Source organism: Patiria miniata, unplaced genomic scaffold, assembly GCF_015706575.1.
Source record: "Patiria miniata isolate m_02_andy unplaced genomic scaffold, ASM1570657v1 HiC_scaffold_21, whole genome shotgun sequence".
In the NCBI taxonomy this organism is placed as follows: domain Eukaryota; kingdom Metazoa; phylum Echinodermata; class Asteroidea; order Valvatida; family Asterinidae; genus Patiria; species Patiria miniata.
The window spans coordinates 6,077,830-6,098,368 of record NW_024037060.1 but is presented as its reverse complement, the minus strand read 5'-3'; the positions used below and the strand labels follow the sequence as shown (position 1 = coordinate 6,098,368).

The 20,539-nt window shown below is 39.6% G+C and overlaps 1 protein-coding gene across 3 annotated transcripts in view; it reads right to left on the bottom strand.

The window, feature by feature from the left end:
* Window positions 1-18,741, bottom strand: part of LOC119729603 (dynein heavy chain 6, axonemal-like) — a 75,355-nt gene extending 56,614 nt beyond the window's left edge. For all 3 annotated transcript variants that reach the window (XM_038202232.1, XM_038202233.1, XM_038202235.1), the window contains exons 1-18: window positions 18,604-18,741; window positions 17,550-17,813; window positions 16,999-17,211; window positions 15,635-15,885; window positions 14,502-14,769; window positions 13,738-13,872; window positions 12,055-12,184; window positions 11,438-11,579; window positions 10,624-10,786; window positions 8,676-8,923; window positions 7,497-7,605; window positions 5,226-5,346; window positions 4,205-4,356; window positions 3,922-4,074; window positions 3,012-3,263; window positions 1,790-1,918; window positions 727-840; window positions 239-382 (exon numbers count right to left, since the gene is read on the bottom strand). In XM_038202232.1, coding sequence (XP_038058160.1) covers window positions 239-382; window positions 727-840; window positions 1,790-1,918; window positions 3,012-3,263; window positions 3,922-4,074; window positions 4,205-4,356; window positions 5,226-5,346; window positions 7,497-7,605; window positions 8,676-8,923; window positions 10,624-10,786; window positions 11,438-11,579; window positions 12,055-12,184; window positions 13,738-13,872; window positions 14,502-14,769; window positions 15,635-15,885; window positions 16,999-17,211; window positions 17,550-17,792 — 2,967 coding nt within the window. In that variant the 5' untranslated portion in view covers window positions 17,793-17,813; window positions 18,604-18,741. The remainder of the gene's footprint in view (window positions 1-238; window positions 383-726; window positions 841-1,789; window positions 1,919-3,011; window positions 3,264-3,921; window positions 4,075-4,204; window positions 4,357-5,225; window positions 5,347-7,496; window positions 7,606-8,675; window positions 8,924-10,623; window positions 10,787-11,437; window positions 11,580-12,054; window positions 12,185-13,737; window positions 13,873-14,501; window positions 14,770-15,634; window positions 15,886-16,998; window positions 17,212-17,549; window positions 17,814-18,603) is intronic.
* Window positions 18,742-20,539: the final 1,798 nt, after the last annotated feature.

Genomic DNA, 20,539 nt, shown 5'->3' with positions numbered 1-20,539 from the left:
TGCTTAGCAAAAATGGGTTACCAGCCTAAAAGGCATGCAACATATATACCCTGTGACTGGTTCCCTGCTGATTTTGGCTAAGCAGATAAATTTGGTAAGCAATAATATCTTAGGCCACATCTGAAATATTTGGCTATGGTTAGCAATTACACACATGTCTATGGGAAGTGGGTTCAGCCACTCCCATAGGCACATGTGTAATTGTTAGCCGTTGCCACATATTGGGACACAGTCTTACCTTCTCTCTCATTCCTTCTACTCTCTCCTTCAGTTTAGGAACCACGTGATTGGGCGGTAGTCCCTTCTCCAGCTGATGCACGGACTTGGCGTAGCGTGCCACAGTACCCGACAACTCCTCAGGATCCAGATTGTCAAATTCACACTGTGAGTATTAAACCAAAAACAAAACGGCTCCATCAGAAACACTCAAACAACTGTAACTTTCTGTCTTTCACAAGATGATAACCATAACATTGTTTCAAAATCTCAGTGATACAAACTAGTTAATACTAGTATGTATTAATTTCTTTTTGCACCAGACATCGTTTGACCAAATAGACGGTTTTAGTTTAGCGTTTTTTGTCAACAAAGCTTCAGAGTACAGGTGCATGTTCAGCACCACACTTGATATTTCTCAAAATCATGAAATGCAAGTGACGATTGTTCAAATCTGTTTGAATGAAAATTTATTATTGCTTTTATTTCCTAAGCATTTTTGGTACAAACCTCTGTCCACTGTACAGCAATTTTGTCCCATTCCTCCAGTGACTCCCACAGTAGCTGTTTCAGTTTCAACTCAGCGTGGGTTTCCTCCAACTCTTCATACTTGAACACTTCCACCTAAAGTTTAAATTGCAAAAAAAGTGTAAAAAAAACCCCACATGTTAAATATGTACTGGTCTCTGTAAGGCCAAAAAAAAAAAATATTCGGTCTCTGGTCAGACCAAAGTTCCGGAATTGACGCGGCCACGCGGCTGTTTTTTTTTTTTTTTGCTTTTTTTTTTTTTCTTCAAGCTTGGATTGTACAGACAAGGTGGGGTACTATTTTGCTTTTTTGGTGTCCTCATGTACATTGGTGTCCTCCATAATTTGCCTTGGTGCTTTCAATCATTTGCCTTGGTGCAATTTCCCATTCCTTGGTGCTCTTTGGTAAAAAAAATTGAGAAGGTGCGGAAATAGAGGGCGCTGTTGGAGCTACCGCAGAACATTTTTGAAAAAAAAAAGATCGACGCGCATGATTAAAATCGACGCGCGCGCTGACCAGAGACCGACTTATTTTTTTTGTTGGCCTAATCAGTGCAAATTAATGGCAACAAACGCTTCTCAAAATAAAAACCCAAAACAGTTAAGCCCCCAATGACAAATTATTGAAAAGTTGAAAGTGAAGATTATCTGTGGTAAAACTTGGAGCCTTTTAAAAATTTCATTTGCAACTAAAACATTTAAAAATTCTGAAGCAAATTTTTAAACAAATTTTAATGTTGCTTTATTGTTTACTTAAAAGAAAAAATATGTATTCTTTATGTGTGTTTTTACATTGCTATTTTATTTGACATTTGATATTCATTTGTTCTTATTTGGTAGCTATTAATTCATGATGAATCATTATTGCATGAAGTAATTCAAATGTTTTGTTATATTTGTACTGTATTGTAAATCGTTCACAATTCAGCCCTTGGGCTGTGATGAATAGACAATAAAATCCTTGAATTGAATTAAATTGATGAGTAAATTACTTGAATGGGCTCTTTCCCCTTTACAAATCTTTTAAAATAGAAAAGGACTCTACCTTAAAGTTCTTCTGGTAGGACTTGTACAAGAACGCAGTCTTCTGGAGCATTTCGAGTCTGCCTCCTAGCTTGTTGAGTAGAGCCATGACCTTGGGTTGCTCAGCGTTGGAATCTAAGATCATTGGGTTCTGGTAAAGAAAAAAATGACAAGTACATTAGGACTATTTGCAATAAGTGCGGTGGCGTGGCGTGGTCTGCAGAATTGAACTCAAAATCGTTTAACAGTATTTCTAGGGATTAAGGGTTCGCGTCCAGCCTGTGGGGTTGAGGTGTATGTGTCCTCTGGCAGGACACTTTACTCTGAAGAAAGCTGCTTGTACCCACTCAGGAGTACAGGGGTACCTGAATAAGAGCAGAGACTAGCAGGAACATGATTTTCATGATGACCTCTCCGTTTTCGAAATATTTAGTATTTGATTATTCAAAACTGCACTTGACCAAATATTTGAATATTCAAAACTTGTCGATCAAGTCTTACACATGTCATCTAAAGCTGCCTTCCTCGCTGGTCAAAAGTAGCATACAAAGCGCGCCGGTTACAAATTGTATGCGAAGATGGCTATTATGGGACCAATAAATAGGTGTGGACAAGAAACTTAACGTCGACAAAAAGTATCATCTGACAACAAAATCACAAATTTACGATTAAAATGACACAACAGTCAAGTGCGCATGTGCACAATTTTCTATTTCCGAATATTCAAACTGGCAAAAGTTATTCCAATATTCAGTTAAAGATTGAATATTTGAATATTCGGGACAGCACTAATGACCTGCGATATGGGTCTCTTAATTCAAATATTTCCAGGGCACACTTTTCACATCTCAGGCCTAACATGTTACAGTGAAGGTAAAATCATCTTATTCCCCCCAAAAAACCAACGAAATATCAGAAGCTTTGAGGGTATTGCCTGAGCCTGATTTTATGAAGCTGCTGAAGAAAATATTGCTTGGCAAATTTATGAGCTAAGGAGAAATCTGCTGAGAACCAGTTACAGGTTGTATACACCACATGGTATCTTGGCTGGTAACCTGCTTCGGCTTAGCAAATATTGTTTATGCTTAGCAAATTTGAGTGCTGTCCTTGTTATGCGTGGTCATTTCCACTCCACACTTGAATATCTAGCTCTGTAAGAATAAATTCTAAGCATGTAAAACCTGCTTACCTCCTACCACAATTACTGTAATATAACTGCTTACCAACCACCCAATAGTGCTTACCTGTGATTCCTGCTTGATACTCTTGACATCCTTATTCAGCTCCGCAATGTCCTTGTCAAGATGGTTGCAGAATTTGTCCACATTGGCGTCGCGTTCACCCACGGCCTTGTCAATGGCGTTGCGTACGGCAGTGACCGACGGAGCCAGGGTTTGGTAGACGGCGAAGTCCTCTGGTGGGGTAGGGACGTGGTACTGATCCACGAGGTCATACATGTCCTTGATGATGATGGCTTCGGCCTCCAAGGGATCAATCTAGGGTAGGGAAAGAAATGGGACTTGGTTTGAGATACCGAGGCTGCAAAGATATGGCTATGGCTGGCAGTAGCACTGTATCTATGGGAAATGGCTTAAGCCGCTTCCATAGGCGCGTGTGTAATCGCAAGCCGTAGCCCCATAATTCTGACACGGCTTAAAAGTCTGTTTGTGCGGTGGACAGAGTGGTGTCAAATATTGTCTAGTGACCCACACTTCAAATCAGGACACCAAAATCACCACCTTTCACACGGGTCGTTCTTAATATTTGGGGTCCAAAGTGTGCCATTTTTCCTGTCCCTGTTACCTTGGTACTTTGTAATTTGCCATTCAAATATCATCAAGAATGACTTCAAATGTTTTTTTATTATTTGTTGGTAGTTTGCTTTTCACAATCACTCTTGGAGGACGACTGTATTAAGAAGTGCCCAGAATTACATAATCATAGATGTCAGATGTATTAACGGGGACAAGAAAATAAGTGGATCCCAAATTTTATAGAATGACCATAAATCTTTAAAAAAATTGCTGAACAGGTGTGACATTTCCAGAAGTCTGAATGTAAATGTAAAAAAAAAAATGGGATGAGATTAAATTGGAGGGGAGGGGTTGGTAGTCAGCTGATGAGGCACATGACCACCGATGGCACCTAACTTACCCTTTCTTGTATCTCATCCAGGAAGGTCAGAGCTTCCACAAACTCGTTGGTGGTGCTGGGGATGATCTCCAGCTTGTACTGGGCGTCTTGGGCCTCCGCAATCAACTTATCAACACGTCGCTTGGATAGCTTAGGCAGGATGTCGTTGATGACCTGAGAAAAAAATGGTCCGTAAACAAATTGATGCAAAATTCCATTGTTGCTTCACCAGCAGAGACTTGAAAAACATATAAGTTGCTTTGTACATCTTTCCATCTTTTCTGGTGTTGTTATCAGTACTCACATCAAGACATCTGAGCGGTGACGGGATGAGCTTATTTCTCATCTTCACCGCGTCCACCATCAACATCCCGATGGGTCGTCTCAGGACGATGGCCTCAACCCCGGCATGCTGTCTGTTGTATCGCTCCAGGGCCTCTGAGAAAAACTCCACATCTGACGACAAAGGTAAGTAACAATTTCGTGAACTTTTTTTCAAAAAAAAAAATTGCCAAAGTGAATTTTGAACCTGCAACATATGGAATACCACACCAAAGCTTTACCAACTGAGATGTGTGGTTACATATTGGCTGCTTTTATATTTTTTAATATTATCAATGAAATAATAAGTTCTAAAATTCTATAATCTTGCTACTAGCAATGGTGTGTAAAATCGCAGATGGTTTTTGATTTCATAGCATGAAATTGTTCAAATTAGTCAGGATGGAGCACATAAGGAGTATATTAAACAGGGCTCAAGGTTTGTATTCAAAATACTTTAGAGAGTAACTGCAGAAAATATTTTGTGTAAAGCTGACGGAAAAAAATAACAGAAAAATAGGGGATTTGAAATTGGGACCTCCAGAGTAACAGTGCTCCACTGACTACTCAAAAAAAATATTGTCAAATGACACAAATATGTGATGTGATCAAGCTAAATGAGTCGTGTGTCTGGAATTTTCATATGGAGATACAGGCCAAAATAGGGCCACTTCATCACATCACTTCATCACATCTCTTGGTGTTCCAACTTCCATAATTTTTGACCTAAAAATGGTGTCAGCATGCGGTTTTCACAGCAGAAATGCTGAGATTGTGCTCGTTTCAAATCTGTAATATACTTTTTTTGACCAGGGTCGACAAACAACTCATTTAGCTTGATCGCATCACATATATTTAGTTTCCAACAGGCAAATTGTATGTATTATTTTTGCTTTACAGGACTCTGGATTCATTTTGGATGGCTGTAGCAGTTGATCTTCCACGGTCTTGTGGCTGATTTTGGACGGCAGGGTTTTTCACGGGTCAGTAACAGTTCCGCTTACCGTGTTCCTGTTCCCTCATGGCCTCCACGTCCAAGCTCTCATTCTCACGGTAGAACTCTCTGAAGGGCTCAAAGGTGTCTGCGTACTGGTTGGCCGCATCAAAGGCTTTCGTGATGCAGTCCTGTAAAAAAAAAACAGAAGAGAATATTATACATATAATGGATGATTAGGCCAAAAAAAAAGTCTCCGGTTTTGGTATGGAGCTTGCCCAAAAAGTGGTGCGGCGACGCGGCTTTTTTTTTTTTTTACCTTTTTTTTTGCTTCAAATGTCGGCTGATGACTGCAACTGGTGCCCGACTAAACTTAGTGCAAATATATGGGAGTCCAGAGAGGCCACATAAAGCTTATTCCGGGATCATAACCCCATATTAAAACACGTTAAAATTGTGCAGCAGCAGGATTCCAGTCAAACCAGTGAGTTTGGTGGGTTTGAGACATCATCTTTCATTGAAAATTTTTTTTAAATTTTGCCGACGCGCAAAACCGGAGACTTTTTTTTTTGGCCTTATGATATCACCGACTGAATTTATTCTTTCCATTTGCACGAATGTGAAAAATTCATGATTTGCTTTATACAACACCTGAATAAATCCTTGTCATTTGATTGGTCAAATCCACGAATCATGTGACCGTGCAATGGCACTTCTATGTACCGTGGAATAGAACTTCTATTTTGGCGGTGCAGCCGGGACGTGCGTTGGGATGAATACTAAAGACTCACCAATCAGTTGAAGGAGATTTATTCAGGTGTTGTATAAATGATAATATGATTTAATATTTAAGGCAGTTACTATTGATTTTTGATTATTGATTACTATTGACATTTTGAGAGTTCACATCAAAATTTAAAATTTTTTAGTCATATCTTGGAAAATTGGTAATACTAAAATAAGATGAAGAAAACAAAAAAAACGACATGTTCTGGGTTGCCTGATATGTAACACTCAGAAAATATTCTGGCACCATGCCTTCACGCAGATAATGATCAATGCTGGAGGGGGAATTCGTAAAGATCGAAGTAGATAAGTCTACTTTAAACTCCATTTGTACAGAGATATCATCAACAATTATACTAATGGTGTTAAAGAGGGACAACCAAATTCTAATACACTATGCTTTTAGGGTTTGCGATTAAATTGATTCTTTCAAAATGCACCTGTGACCCAGTTTATAATGGCATTGCATGAAACAGCATTCATGGCTATAGGATCACTTGCTTCCACTAATAACATCACTCAAAATCCAAAGAACAATGTTCAAAACCTAATCTGTTGAAGTTTCAGCTCTGTGGATATTGCACTTTTCAAGAAAACAGTGAAAAACCATTTGACTATAAAACACAATTTCTTCTATAGAACTCTTTATTTACAAAAATCAGTCAATTGACTGATCGTTGGAAATAACGAACATTACTTGATTTCTTCTTAAGGATGGCAAGTCAGACAGAATAATTTACCGGGGTGTTTAGTACCAGTGCGATCTTCAACCAAGTATAGCTTTTTGATAATAATTTGGTAGGTTATTTGTGATGCGATCAAGCTACATGAGTCGTTTGTCGGGAATTTCCATTTGGAGATACAGGCCAAAATAGGGCCACTTCATCACATCACTTCATCACATCTCTTGGTGTTCCGACTTCCATAATTTTTAAACTAAAGTAAGTATCAGCATGTGGTTTTCACAGAAGAAATGCTGAGATTGTGTTCTTTTCAAATCTGTAATAAATTTTTTTTTACCGAAGTCGACAAACGACTCATTTAGCTTGATCACATCACATTTTTGGGATAAATGCTTTAACCCTAACCCACCTCACTCCTCCAAAATCCTCCTGGCGGTTTTGGAGGATTCTAGAGGATTGAGGATGAATGGTGATTGAATCAAATGAGGATTCTGGAGGATTGAGGATGAATGGTGATTGAAGCACATGAGGATTTTGGAGGATTGAGGATGAATGGTGAATGAAGCACAAGAGGATTTTGGAGGATTGAGGATGAATGCATTTTGAGGCAGGACTGTCTGATGATTTTGAAGGATTTGGCGTTGGTTATCCTTCATTTAAACACGAGTGCAAAGTTTTGGGATGAGGAGGATTTTGGAGGATTGAGGATGAATGCATTTTGAGGCAGGACTGTCTGACAATTTTGAAAAATTTAGGCGGAGTTGAAAAATTTTGGAGGATTTTGGAGGATTGAGGATGGTTGTAAGCAACAAGGGCCTAGGGGGTTAGGGTTAAGACAATTATTTGTTTAGGTAAATAGTTTCATAACTGACCTTGAGACTCTGTATGACGCCGTGTAGATGCTTGTCGTCTTCAAACATGGCTGTCAGACTGGGTCCATCTCCCGCTGTCTTCTCCTCAAACTTGCCATTGATAATCGGTCTGGTAGAGAAAAATACAAGTCCTTGTAGCCAGCTATCACAAACTTTGTTTATTTTACTTGTATTTCTGATAGGAGCGTATCGTAAGAGCTTTAAATACCAAAAGGTTTTGTTATTGAGTTTCATATATATTTCGAATTGTTTTGCTTTTCACACTGTTTTGGATTCTTGGATTTTAAAAATTGTTTCGGGTTTTTGTTTTTCCTGAAAAAGAAACTTGGACAAAATATTTTTTAAAAGTGGACACATTTTCAAACTTGAAAAGACAAAGACTTTTGAAAGAAATCTGTATCAGGGAGAAACCAATTTTAATAAAGAGTTTTACCCTTCACAGATATACTTTTTATAAGCACTTTTTGTAAGCGCCATGGGCTAAGTGCTAAGCAAGTGCTTTCCACATTGGAGAAGAGCCAAAAAATAAAAAAAGGATTACAGTTCTTTGGCTTGATAAATATAAAAATTAACTGAACCCTTTCATTACCACATTGTTTATTGACTTGGCTCTCCCCAGGACTAAATTGTTTGCTTAGTCATGCGGAAATCACTAGAGCGTGAAAAAAAGACCACAAATTGAAAACTCACTTTTTTCAACCCAGATTTTCACTGCCAAGGAGTGATTCAAATCATAGGTGTTGTGTGTAAAGTTTGTTCCTTGAACCTTACTCTTTTATGTGATGTAAAAATGAAGTCCATATGTGCAAATATAAGAAAGTTATACTTTTTTGTTCATCTGGTCCCAATTATCATACTTCTGAAGTGGATACTTCTGAAGCTCTTTTCTCAATTTTTAGTAATGGTAGCACTATGAATAAACTACACCATTAGAACGATCCAAAAACACTCTTTTAGCTGGTATATAGTTGATGTATGGGCGGCCAAACATATCAACATGCCTCCTTTCTGAAAAGTAGTGAATATATCTGTGTTGAGGGTGTTCTGTGTGTGGTTTCCTGGTCGACTAAAGTCACCCATGGGAATCAGCAGGGGGGTAGTTCTTGTCAACAAAAGTCGCCCATGGTAAGGAAAGGGCTCACCTGATCCAACGTTTGCTCAACTCGTCATCAGACCTACCTGGTGAACGCATCAAAGTAGTTGTCAGGCACCAAGTTGATGACACCTAACACACAGTTCTGGAACTCAGTGATGACCTCAGCTATTCCATCCTGATACTCGTCCAGGTCCGGAGCGAAGAGGATCTGAATGGGCTCCAGGATAAACTCCGTCAGGAAGAGGGGCGTCAGGGAGTGGTCGATGGTGTCCTCCTGGAAGCCTAAGGTGTTGGTGCCGGCTAAGGAGGCGGCGGTTAGGTCAGAGGTACCCTGTTGGAGAAAGGTGCAGACCATGAACTTGGATGAATCGGGTGAGATTGGTGGAAAATGAAAAAAAAAAAACGAAAAAATCGGCAGAGAGTTTGAGGGTCTCCGAGGGCCCAGAGCAATGTAGGGGCTACGGCATTTGTTGGTATTTGTTTATAGACACCCCTTTACAATAAGCATTTCATTTATAAGATGGGATTTTGCGTCGGGGTGATATAAATCAAATTAGGTTTTGCCCTTCACCAACGTTTTTTAAACACTGTATACTCAGTGTGCTACCTCCCGAGTGAAAGTTGGAAAAAAATCACTCGGGTGGGTCTCGAACCCACGACCTCCTGCTTTCTAGTGCAGATGTCTCACCACTCGACCACCGAGCTATCGGGATCGGTTGGCCGGTTCGAATCTGATGTACATAGCAGCGGGTACCGCATAAACTATTATAAGATGGGATTTTGCGTCGGGGTGATATAAATCAAATTAGGTTTTGCCCTTCACCGACGTTTTTCAAAAGCATTTCATTTGTTCTAGATTTCCTTTCATGAGTTAAAAAACCTATACGGTTAAACCTCATGAATTCCAGAATTCAAAGGGAAATCTAAAAAATCTGAAATTTAGAAAAAATCCTGACACAAAAAATTGGAAAATCAGGAAAAATCCTGACAAAAAATCCTGAAATCGGCAAAAATCCAGAAAAAAAATCACGAAATCAGGAAAAATCATGTCAATAAATCCTAAAATTGGGAAAAGTCCTGAGAAAAAAAATCACAAAATCAGGAAAAATCCTGACAAAAAATCCTGAAATCATGAAGAATCCAGACAAAAAGTCTTGAGAAAAAAAATCACAAAATCAGGAATAATTCTGACAAAAAATCCTGAAATCAGTAAAATCCTGACAATTTGCCATTCTCTCCTAACATTAGTCAATGAGAAGAAAGGGTACGCCTACATGTATATATATGTGAACTGTCTACTACCCCCCCCAAACAAAATACATAAATGCCCCGAAAGACTGACCCCCCTGATATTTGAGGGCAAACACAACAATTTTTTGTTTTTGGCCTAATGGATAAGTCTATCTGGTCGGTGAAGGGCAAAACCTAATTTGATTTATATCACCCCAGCGCAAAAATTCCATCTAATAATAGTTTATGCGGTACCCGCTGCTATGTACATCAGATTCAAACCGGCCAACCGATCCCGTTAGCTCGGTGGTCGAGTGGTAAGACGTCTGCACTAGAAAGCAGGAGGTTGTGGGTTCGAGTCCCACCCGAGTGTTTTTTTTCCAACTTTCACTCGGGAGGCAACACACTAAGTATACAGTGTTAAAAACGTCGGTGAAGGGCAAAACCTAATTTGATTTCTATCTGGTTCATTAGTAAAAACGCCATACACAGGCGCGCACCACAGATTTCTAGCGCCCATTGGATAAATGCTTGAGGTGCGTTAACTTCCGGTTCCATTCATGCTATGCTACACCATGTGAAGTACGCATGGTTGAATTGAGATGACATCACACTAACACACCAGATTCACAAGCTATTCAAACTTAGCATTCTCTCTGTTATTGTTCATCCCTTTTACTTGCAACTGGACATGTGGCCGGACGCAACGGAGAACCAGTCACTTGCAATATACACTGCATGATAATTTGGCTGGTAACCCGTTTTTGCTAAGCAAATATTTTTTTCGTGCTTAGCGTTTACCTTGTCTTCAGGCTCCTCTGCTTTCTCCTCCTTGCCTTGTATCTGGGCTAGGGAGGGCGTATTCTGCAGCTGTTCCTTCAGGTAGTTCAGCAAGGTGGTGACCGAGTTGACTGCCAACACGTGCATGGTGTTGACTATCAGGTAGTCGGCCAGCCGAATGAAACTGAGCAAAAAAAGACAAATTGCCTTAGAGGAGCAGAAATACTGGCATCCTCAAAAAAAATTCAAAAAACAAAAAAATGCAACAAAAAACCTCGGCCAATGCACGGTGAGGCGTGATTGTATTAGTGTTTCTTGTCATTTTCCTGCATTATAGTAAATTGTCCTTCTTTGTTTGCATGTAGTATCACATACACATAATGCATTCAGAAATCTCTTTGAGCCGTGCGTTTCCAAAAAGAGGACACTGCAGAGTCCCAGTGCATCACGAATACAGCTATGTTTATAAATCAATGTTGACTTTTGCCAAGACACATGTCTATAAAAACAGTGTAAGAGTGAATTGAATGCGTTGTCTAACTGTGTTAGACTCGCAGTGAAGGGCAATTCTAGCGTTATGAAAGGAAGTATAATGTCCGTGACAGAGCCAAATAACGCAACATCTTATCAAAGACTCAGGGAAACAAACCAAAACCCCTAGTCTGTAGTCTCCTTGACCATTACTAAATGATGGATGCATAAGAATGGAAAAATACGTTTTCAGGTTTCTTCACTAAGCTCTGTCACCGACATTACATAATGCTGAATTGCCCCGAACCGGTGTTGATTTCAACACGGGCAGGTGCAACGACAGTGTGCAAAGGCCCCTACTTACCATGTCAGTCGTCTACAGTGACTGCGTTTATTAGCTTGCTCTGTGTAGGTCATCTTATCCGGTGCGTCTCCATAGATGTCCATGTCAAAGTTGCTCTGCATTAGGTAACTGGATGCTGCCGTGCCTGGTGGGCCTCCTTCCTCTAAAAATCACAACAACAAAAAATGGGAAATTTAATCCCGGTCAGATAAGGCTATCTGAGAATAGTGCGATGGCATTTCTTGGGGTGTGAGCTGCTACGCAACAGTCTTGGGACTAGACGGAAGTTTTTTTTTTTAATTTTCACTTTTTTCCACGGCGAAATCTGCTGTAGGTTTTGACATTTTCACCATCAGAAATATCTGGTGTCATTATATTTGTTTCCATTTCAAAAGAGTAGCCATTTTGAGGTTAAAAAGCTGGTCTTAAAAAAAAATGATGGCAATTCTGAGAAAAGCAGCATCCGCCATCTTGGATCCATCTTTGGGGGAAAAAAAGTGCCCACGTCCTCCTTTTTTCAACAATTTGGACAGGAAACTAGTTTTTTTTTTTGACATTCAATGTTGGAGCTATACATTGCTTGGGCTTGTGCATCTGTCTGTCCACTAGTGAGTCTGTTTGTTTGTTTGTTCATTTACCTCCTCCAGGACTCTCAGCATCCAGGAAGTAGTCATCCGGAGTGAAGCCGGCTTCAAGCAGGGCAGTGCGGCAGGCGCTACGGACGACCTCTTTCACTAACTCACGGAATTCTGCCAACCGGCCAGCAACCTGAAAAAAAATCATTTCAGCATGTAATTTAAAAAATGTATTCTTGTCAACAATGTTTGCACGATCCACATCTGCACTAGTCAGCAGAAGGTCGTGGGTTCAAATGTCAGTGTTAACTTAGGACAGTGTTAAAAAAAATACACTTCATCATATTCCATCTCACTGCCACATCACTCAAATGAAAGGCCTTGTTGTCCCCTTTAATTTGACACCAGATTTGAGGTTGTGATGCTTGCAGTTTTGAAGATATCATATTTTCCATTTTTTTTTTCAGCCATGGCCAATTTCTCACAGAATTGCCCAAGTAATGCAAATGTACGTATACGTACTCGGAAGGTAGAAAGCTGTGTAATATCCACTTCATGTTTGTGACAATTAAGTTTGTTTTTCAAGGGGCAAGGTAGAAAGCCATGCAATGTCCACTTCATGTTTGTGACAAGTTTGTTTTTCAAAGGGGCAAGGTAGAAAATCTATTGAGAATTAATTGGGAAAAAATCTTGTTATTTTCCCTCGAGTGATTATTAGCCGCACATATCTTACCTCGTGATTGTTTAATAAACAATCATAAAATCTCTACAGGGATATATTTCGGCAACTCACGTTATAGTAACTCACATTACAGTTTGCCTATCTTTGGTACAAGTTGAAACATATAAGAAGCAAATAATAAACAAAATCTCAGATTCCCATAAAATGTGAACCTTTCTCTCTGCCTCAAAAAAAAAAAAAAAAAAAATTCACAATAAGGCCAAAAAAAAAAAAAGTCGGTCTCTGGTCAGCGCGCACGTCGATTTTAATCATGCGCGTCGATCTTTTTTTTTCCAAAATGTTCCGCGGTAGCTCCAACAGCGCCCTCTATTTCCGCACCTCCTCAATTTCTTTTTACCAAAGAGCACCAAGGAATGGGAAATTGCACCAAGGCAAATGATCGAAAGCACCAAGGCAAATTATGGAGGACACCAATGTACATGAGGACACCAAAAAAGCAAAATAGTACCCACCTTGTCTGTACAATCCAAGCTTGAAGAAAAGAAAAAAAAAAAAAAAAAAAAAAAAGCCGCTTGGCCGCGTCAATTCCGGAACTTTGGTCTGACCAGAGACCGACTATTTTTTTTGTTTGGCCTAACACTTGTATTTTGCATGTAAACACAAGGTGCAAAAATTACTCCCAAAAATTCATAATTTTAGCAACCAACACCCCCCCCCCTAAAAAAAAAACCAGCAGTTTTCTGGGCAATAAATACTCTTAACCAGTTTTGAAGACACACACGTATCCCTGTATAAATTTTCCATTTTTTTTTCAGCCTTGTCCAATTTCTCATGGAATTGCCCAAGTAATGCAAATGTACGTATATATACTCAAAAGGTAGAAAGCTATGTAATATCTCCTTCATGTTTGTGACAAGTTTGTTTTTCAAAGGGGCAAGGTAGAAAGCCATGCAATGTCCACTTCATGTTTGTGACAAGGTTGTTTTTCAAGGGGCAAGGTAGAATCAATTGGAAAAAAATCTTGTTATTTTCCCTCGAGTGATTATTAGCCGCGCATGTCTTACCTCGTTAAGCTGTGCAAACTGTGCTATAGTGAAGTCGGCCAGCGTGTACGTGTTTCCCTTCTCTACCTTACACAGACCCATGTCGCTGATGCGGTAGCACATCTCACGCACATTCAGGAGAGCTGGTCGCAAAGACTGCAAAAAATATTAACAAAAAAAAAATTCAAGACTAAGGGTTTAATGATTTCCTCAAAACATTGGAAATATAAAGTTATGTAGAATTAATGTATCATATAAATCAGCAAGAAGGATGTAGCAAGTGTGGAAGGTTTCAAACGGGAAAGTTAGATGGGAGAACAAAAAAAAATTTTAAAAAATTGTCCATTTGGTTTACATCTGATGAAAAAGCCACTGACGATAAACTCAGCAAATATCATTTGTTTGATAATTTAAATGTACCCATATACACAAATGGAGTTTAAATTTTAATGAAAGACCAAACATGTTTTTTTTATGCAGTGTTTCAAATTTCTTGATATCAATCAAATGCATTTTCAAAATTAACACACAGGAACTAAACAAGTGTCAACGACTGATCCGGTGTCAATCACTTTTTCCAATAATATAAGTGAACCAAGTATCAAACCTAAGACTTTCTGCAAGAGTTTACAAGTTATCTCAAAAATAAAATAAAACAAGTTTTTCAGGAATCTGCAAATGATGCTTTGAAAGTAATCTGCTTTCAACTTTTCTAATTTCTCATTTCTCAATTTCTCAAGGCGAAACTAAGGAAAACTGTTCTAGACAAATGAGTCATCGCTTACCGGGTTCACAATGAACAGATTCTCCTGCAGTTGCTTCTTACAGTTTGCGATCTTGCGCGAACAGACGTTCTTGCGCCACGTGGTGAAGGCCTTCCACTTGCGGAAGAGGGCAAATGTCGGGATCTTGACGAGGCGCGTGTAGAACATGTACTCCTGCTCCCATCGGTCCAAGTCAGTGAAGACGGTCTCGTTGGGCTGCATGTGGGTGACGCCTTTACGACTGATGGTGTAGTAATCGCTGTGGTTGATGCCGTTGTGGTCGACAATTCTGTGAGGCAACACCAATGGAAAAGTAAATATGGAATGCAATCTCTGGGGAGATGAAACCCCCCCCCCCCCCCTTAGACAAACGAAATATAGCTGATTTAACGTACATCCTGAAACATTCATTTTCATCCAATGCTTTGACATCTTAATGCATGTTGATAGCCCTTGAAAGAGAACTTATGACATTGTTATAAGTATTATTCAAAATTGAGATTTGCTATTTTTGGCAAGCCATATTCTTGCAGCTTCCTAATAAGACAGTGTTCAAGATGCTGTATTATTTTTTCTCATTATTAGCTCTATGTTTTTCCGATCAATAAATGATCAAGCCAAGAGAATTGGTTCAGTACTGCAAGGTTCTTAACCCTTTAGCACTTGTATAAAATTGTATTACATTACATTTTCTCCTCCATATATCAATAAAACCATAGATTGCTGGGGTTGTATGAGGAGCAGCAGGCAGGGCGGTTTGGGCGGTATGAGGGCTAAGAGGTGAGAAGAAAACTTGCCGACTGAAAAAACTATAAACTACAAATATTTCACGTAAGCATAAACTGACTTTCCATTATTTGCTTTCAATTTTTTTTTGAACTTCACCTAAGTTTTGCTGTTTCCAACCAATATGAAATTTCATACTGTTGTCAATAAGGCCATTTCAGCACAATTTTTCAAGCAATTATATATTAGTACTAAACTGTCAAACTGTTGGGAAACTATTTCAACTTTATTATAAAAAAAGTTCTGACTTTGGAACTTCAACCTCTTTCGGATCATTGTAATTTTTCAATATGCCGAATTTTACCCACCTTTTCTATCTGTAATTAGGCTTTCCTAAAACCTATCTATTTAGCATTTCAGATACTTACTTGAGATTGTATGGATGGTACAACACAGAGGCCTTGGGCACGGCAGGGGACATGTACAGAAATCCTAGTTTAGGCTTCTCCCTCATGATACGAATGATCTCACTGATGTCACGGACTCCCTCCAACTCTTCCGGACCCTGTTGGACCGGTATGTTGACCGTGGCGCCCCGGGTGTGCCCCGGACGGGGGCTAGGGGGCTTGGGTTCCTTGGGTGGGGTCGGGGACCGTAGTGCACCTCCCACAAAGGAATTCTGCAAATAAATCAGCATTCATGAATTTTTGGGGGCTTGAAAACTTCAAAATTATTTTCTTTTTAAAAACTATTAAAAACACCTATTAACTCCACAAAATGCATGAAGAACCCCAACAAAAAATCTAAATTTTCTCAGTATTGCTCAACACAAACCTTACGCTTCAGCCAACTAATTTGCCATCCTTGTCAGATTTTTGTTAGTAAATATCGTAGAAAAGTGACTAAAAAATGTCGGCCAATAGCCACGTTTTCAATATTACTTTAAATTATGGTTATGGGAATCTCAACACTGTGTATGAGAGTCCCAATATTGAAGGTAGTGAAAATATGCTATACATGAAAATAGACTGGCACAGGAAACCACCAGTCCAACACCCCTTTAGTACTGCATCAACCATTTCAAAAGAAACATCTGGTACCTAGTCTCTATTTCTACACATTCTCTCCTTAGTCATCAGGTCATGCCACCAGACTACTGAAGGGTCAATCTTTTCAAAAAGTTGGACATGTACCAGTCTAGTCTTAGGCTTCAAATTGAAATCACTTGGCTTCACTCTTAGATGCAAAACGTTCAGAAAATGTCCCTTTAAAAATTGAATTGAGACCTCAAACTTGGTTGGTGAAATACTGAGGACCTTGTCTTTGCGTCATGAAAATTTTGGAGAATTTTGTCAGCTACAGAGTGAGTGAAGTTGGCCTGATTTTATTTTTCTGCACTCAAGATCCCAGTCTTGGGAATGACCATCCCTGGGCCAGTAGCGCACCAAAGATTTGGTTGGGGGGGGGCACAATTTTTTTTAGAAAATTGAATTTTTTCAAAAATGTTACCCAAAATTTTTGGCCGCAGCAAAAATTTTGGATTTTTTGAAAAAAAAATTGGGGGACAGACTATTTTGATGTTGGTGGCACTTTTTACACCCCTATTATACTACTGGGTGCACTGTCCCTGGGCCAGTAGCTACTTCCCTAAACATAGATACTGACACTAGTAGACAAAATTTTCATCACATCACAATCATTATGACTTGAATTACTGCGCGGTCAGCAAAAAGTAATAACGCTAGCAATTGTTCACATTTTGCAAATAAAACACGGGATCTTATAACAGCACCTGTTTCTGTTTGAGTTCATCAGGAAGCTCTGGTAAAGGGGTCGCACTTGGAGGTCGCTCCAGCGGCTCCACGGACCCGGGCCTGCATGGCTTCTTAGCGTCAGGCTCCCCCTGTGATTGACCAATCACCAACCCTCTGGCTGCCTGCTCCTCGGCAGCCTTGCGTCGGATGTACTCGGGCTGATTATGTTCTTGGAATTTCGCCAGGCCCGGCTGCAAAACACATCAAAATTTTAAAAATTACCAAAAACACCAAAACAAAAAAGGTGAAAAATACTTGGCCAATTCAATATTCAAAAATTAACTCTGCACACATTGTTGAAAAAAATTTGTCAAAAAAATTCAGCCAAAAATCCGCTTTTCATTAACTTTTCTATCAAGTGTGCCAATGCATTGCTCTTATATTTGCAGAATCAAAATTTCAAAATGGCTTGGCATCAAACAAATATGTGAAATTGGCCGTGTGGTCTTTTTGAAAACGAATAATTATTAAACAGATTCATAAATCGGTTACAGAGATGGGGATTGAAAGAAAAACCCTTAAAACTCACCAGTGGCTCCAACTTTGTGGATGTGGGTTTGGATCTAGTGATTTTCTGTGCTGGAGTTATCCTCTTGAACTTCAGAGCCTTTGTATTTTCTGAGACCTGGTTGGGAGCATAGGAATACAGCCGGCTCTTGAGCTGTTCTTGGTCGACTCCTGGAAGACCGAAGGAATGGCCGTTCATGCTGCCGTTCAGGCTTGTGTTGGCACTGCGCTGATGGGCCGCCGTGCCATTCATGTGCTGCGACATGGCTCCTTAACTTGGACGGATCTGAAAAGAATGGCAATGCTTGGAATAGGATTTCAAATCAAACAACCAAGAGAATTTGTCACCGTAGGGATGGGCTTAACCTCAATGATGTTTTGACCATGCAAATAGGCCTATCAAGTATCATGTAATGAAATCTAAAATAAAATTTGCTGTTCACTTCAACAATTTTACACAGTTATAAACTTATACTCAAGTAAGTGGCTATCGTTACAGCAGCTGTAACACAATTTTAACTGCTATCTTTATGGGGCTTTTCATGGTACGCCAATTGCAAAATCACCATTTGTCCATTGCCAATCTATAACTAGGGGCCTACATATTAATGTCCTTCTAACGCTTTGTTAGTTTGATTGGTACACCTTCGACTCCTTTTTTTATTTTATTTATTTCTAGGGCCTATAGGCCTAGTTTTCTTTTATGTTTCAGTTTCATGTTCTTTTTTTTTTACTTTCATGTTTGTAATTCATTATTTGTATTAATTATCATATCACTCTTTAATTTTGTTTAATTAAGTAGGCTAGGCCTAGATTTCTTTTTCTTCTTCATAATACGTGGCTTTGCCTTTGGGTGATATTTTTTTAAAAAGGACAATTTTTTCCGAAAATCATTCCGTTGAACAATTGTCTAGTTCGTACTGCCAATGCATTACGCATTGGCCCGTGCACAGCACAGTCAACGCAATAAACTTGAATGACCGGGACGATCATAACACAACAAAACCTCGTAAATTCGCCACATCTGTGACGAAACTTCTTACCCAAAATGTATAATATAAACAAACTGGACTTACTTTTGATATTCCAAACGGTGTATAAGGTTTCACTATTACATAATTTAACTATTTGCCAGTTGACATCGGTGTACGAAATCTTATTTTCACTTGTCAAGCGATGGCCGCCATGTTGATTTACCTCTGCAGCTCCCAGGCAACGGAGCTTCGTTGGTAATCCGCAACCGCTTCCTATAGAAAGAGCAGAAAAAGCTTCGCTGATGCCCTGCACAGATTACAATACGCATCACAGTGCAGTGATAGGATACCCACTTGTTGAAGTCGGCTAGCCAGTAGCCACAACTTCTGAGATGTGGGAAATACCCCCCCCCCCCCCGCCCACAAAAAAACAACCGATTTATAATATAAATCTATTCACTCATCTCATACACGTGACCTGACCTGAAATGGTAATTTATTTCAAGTTTCATTTATTTAGATTTATTTCAATTAACCCCAGGATCAGACATGGCAGTGGGGGAAGGGGGGGGGGGGGAGCACGGTCGTACCAGAGTTACAAAAATTATAAAGAATAATAATAAGACATACCTTTTTTTTCAGACTTCCTAGTGACTTTTAAGGGGAGAAGGCTGATTAGGCCTATCTGTTTGACCAGCAAGGTAATGTATCCAGGTTTGGGGGCGTGGCAATTAATGGATATTTTTTTTTTCTGACAAAAAAGACTTGCGTCATTTTTTTCGTATTATATATAAACATTGTTCAGTAGGAGGGGTGGATCTGTTACTTTGTAAGAAAAAAAAATGGCAAATGACTGTTACTAGTTCTATTATAAGTACCAAAAAATTAAACAAATGAAAAAGTCCCATTGTTTATCACGGTTACTCATACCTCCATTTTCACGCGGGATTAACAACTTGCCTTTCCAGGCGCGGATCCAGGCGGGGGGGGGGGGGGGTTCGAAAAAAAAAAAACCCGAAACCGCCCCTGCTTTCAAACTTTATTCAAATTGTTCACGACTTTTTTTCGTAATTGCTTTTCAATTTGTTTTGATATACTGAAAGTACAATAATTTTCGCAAAATATGATAAGGGCATGGGCGTCGCGAGGGGGCGGGGGGGGGGCGCTCCCCCCCCCCCCCCGACAGGCCAAAAAAAAAAGAGGGAAAAAAGGAGGGGAAAAGGGGAAGGAAAAGAGGCGCGAAGTCATATTATTGTTAATTGAATGGGTTGGGGGAGGGGAGCAAATGTCCCTGCCCAGCCTCGAAAAAATGATAAATCGGAAAAATGCTGGAAAATATGGGGATTTTTTTGGGAAAATGTGCTTTGCCCCCCCCCCCTTTAGAAAAAATTCTGGCGACGCCCATGGAAAAAGGTAGGCCTGTGTAAAGGTATCGCTCCTTTATTTTTAAACACCCATAATTATATCAATAATTTCTGATCGATAATTTCTTGACTTTGTCTATGGACCTGAATGCATGCGGCTCGTGATATGCTCTTTATTGCTGAAAAAAAATGACAAAACTAACGGCTTTTAACAAATATTTTCTTGAAGATGTTATTTTCGACACTGAATCCACGAGGCCACGTTGAAATTAGTTTCTTACACGACAGAGTGGAAACGATAACTCACGATCCCTTAACGACAAAGAAAAAAATGAGGTTGGTTTTCTAATATCATGCCAGCCCACATTTTGTTGTCTCCAAGCATCGTGTTATCAGAAGCAGCGATTTTGACCGGTGTGCCAGTATAATATGCAGGTGACTTATGCGTAATAATAAATGGGCATGGGTAGGCATTACCGGAAAGTACAGTTGTACAGGGTTTATAACGGAATAAGCTGATCAGGACCTTGGGAATATAGGCAAGCCTCCACGAAAAAAACGCTTGCTTCTCAGTGCTGTGCAACTGCCAAGTTAGATTTCTTATGTACACACATCGACCTGGTACGTAGGTCTACACACGTCCGCCGCATCAGTGATCTCCGACCGGCCGCGCG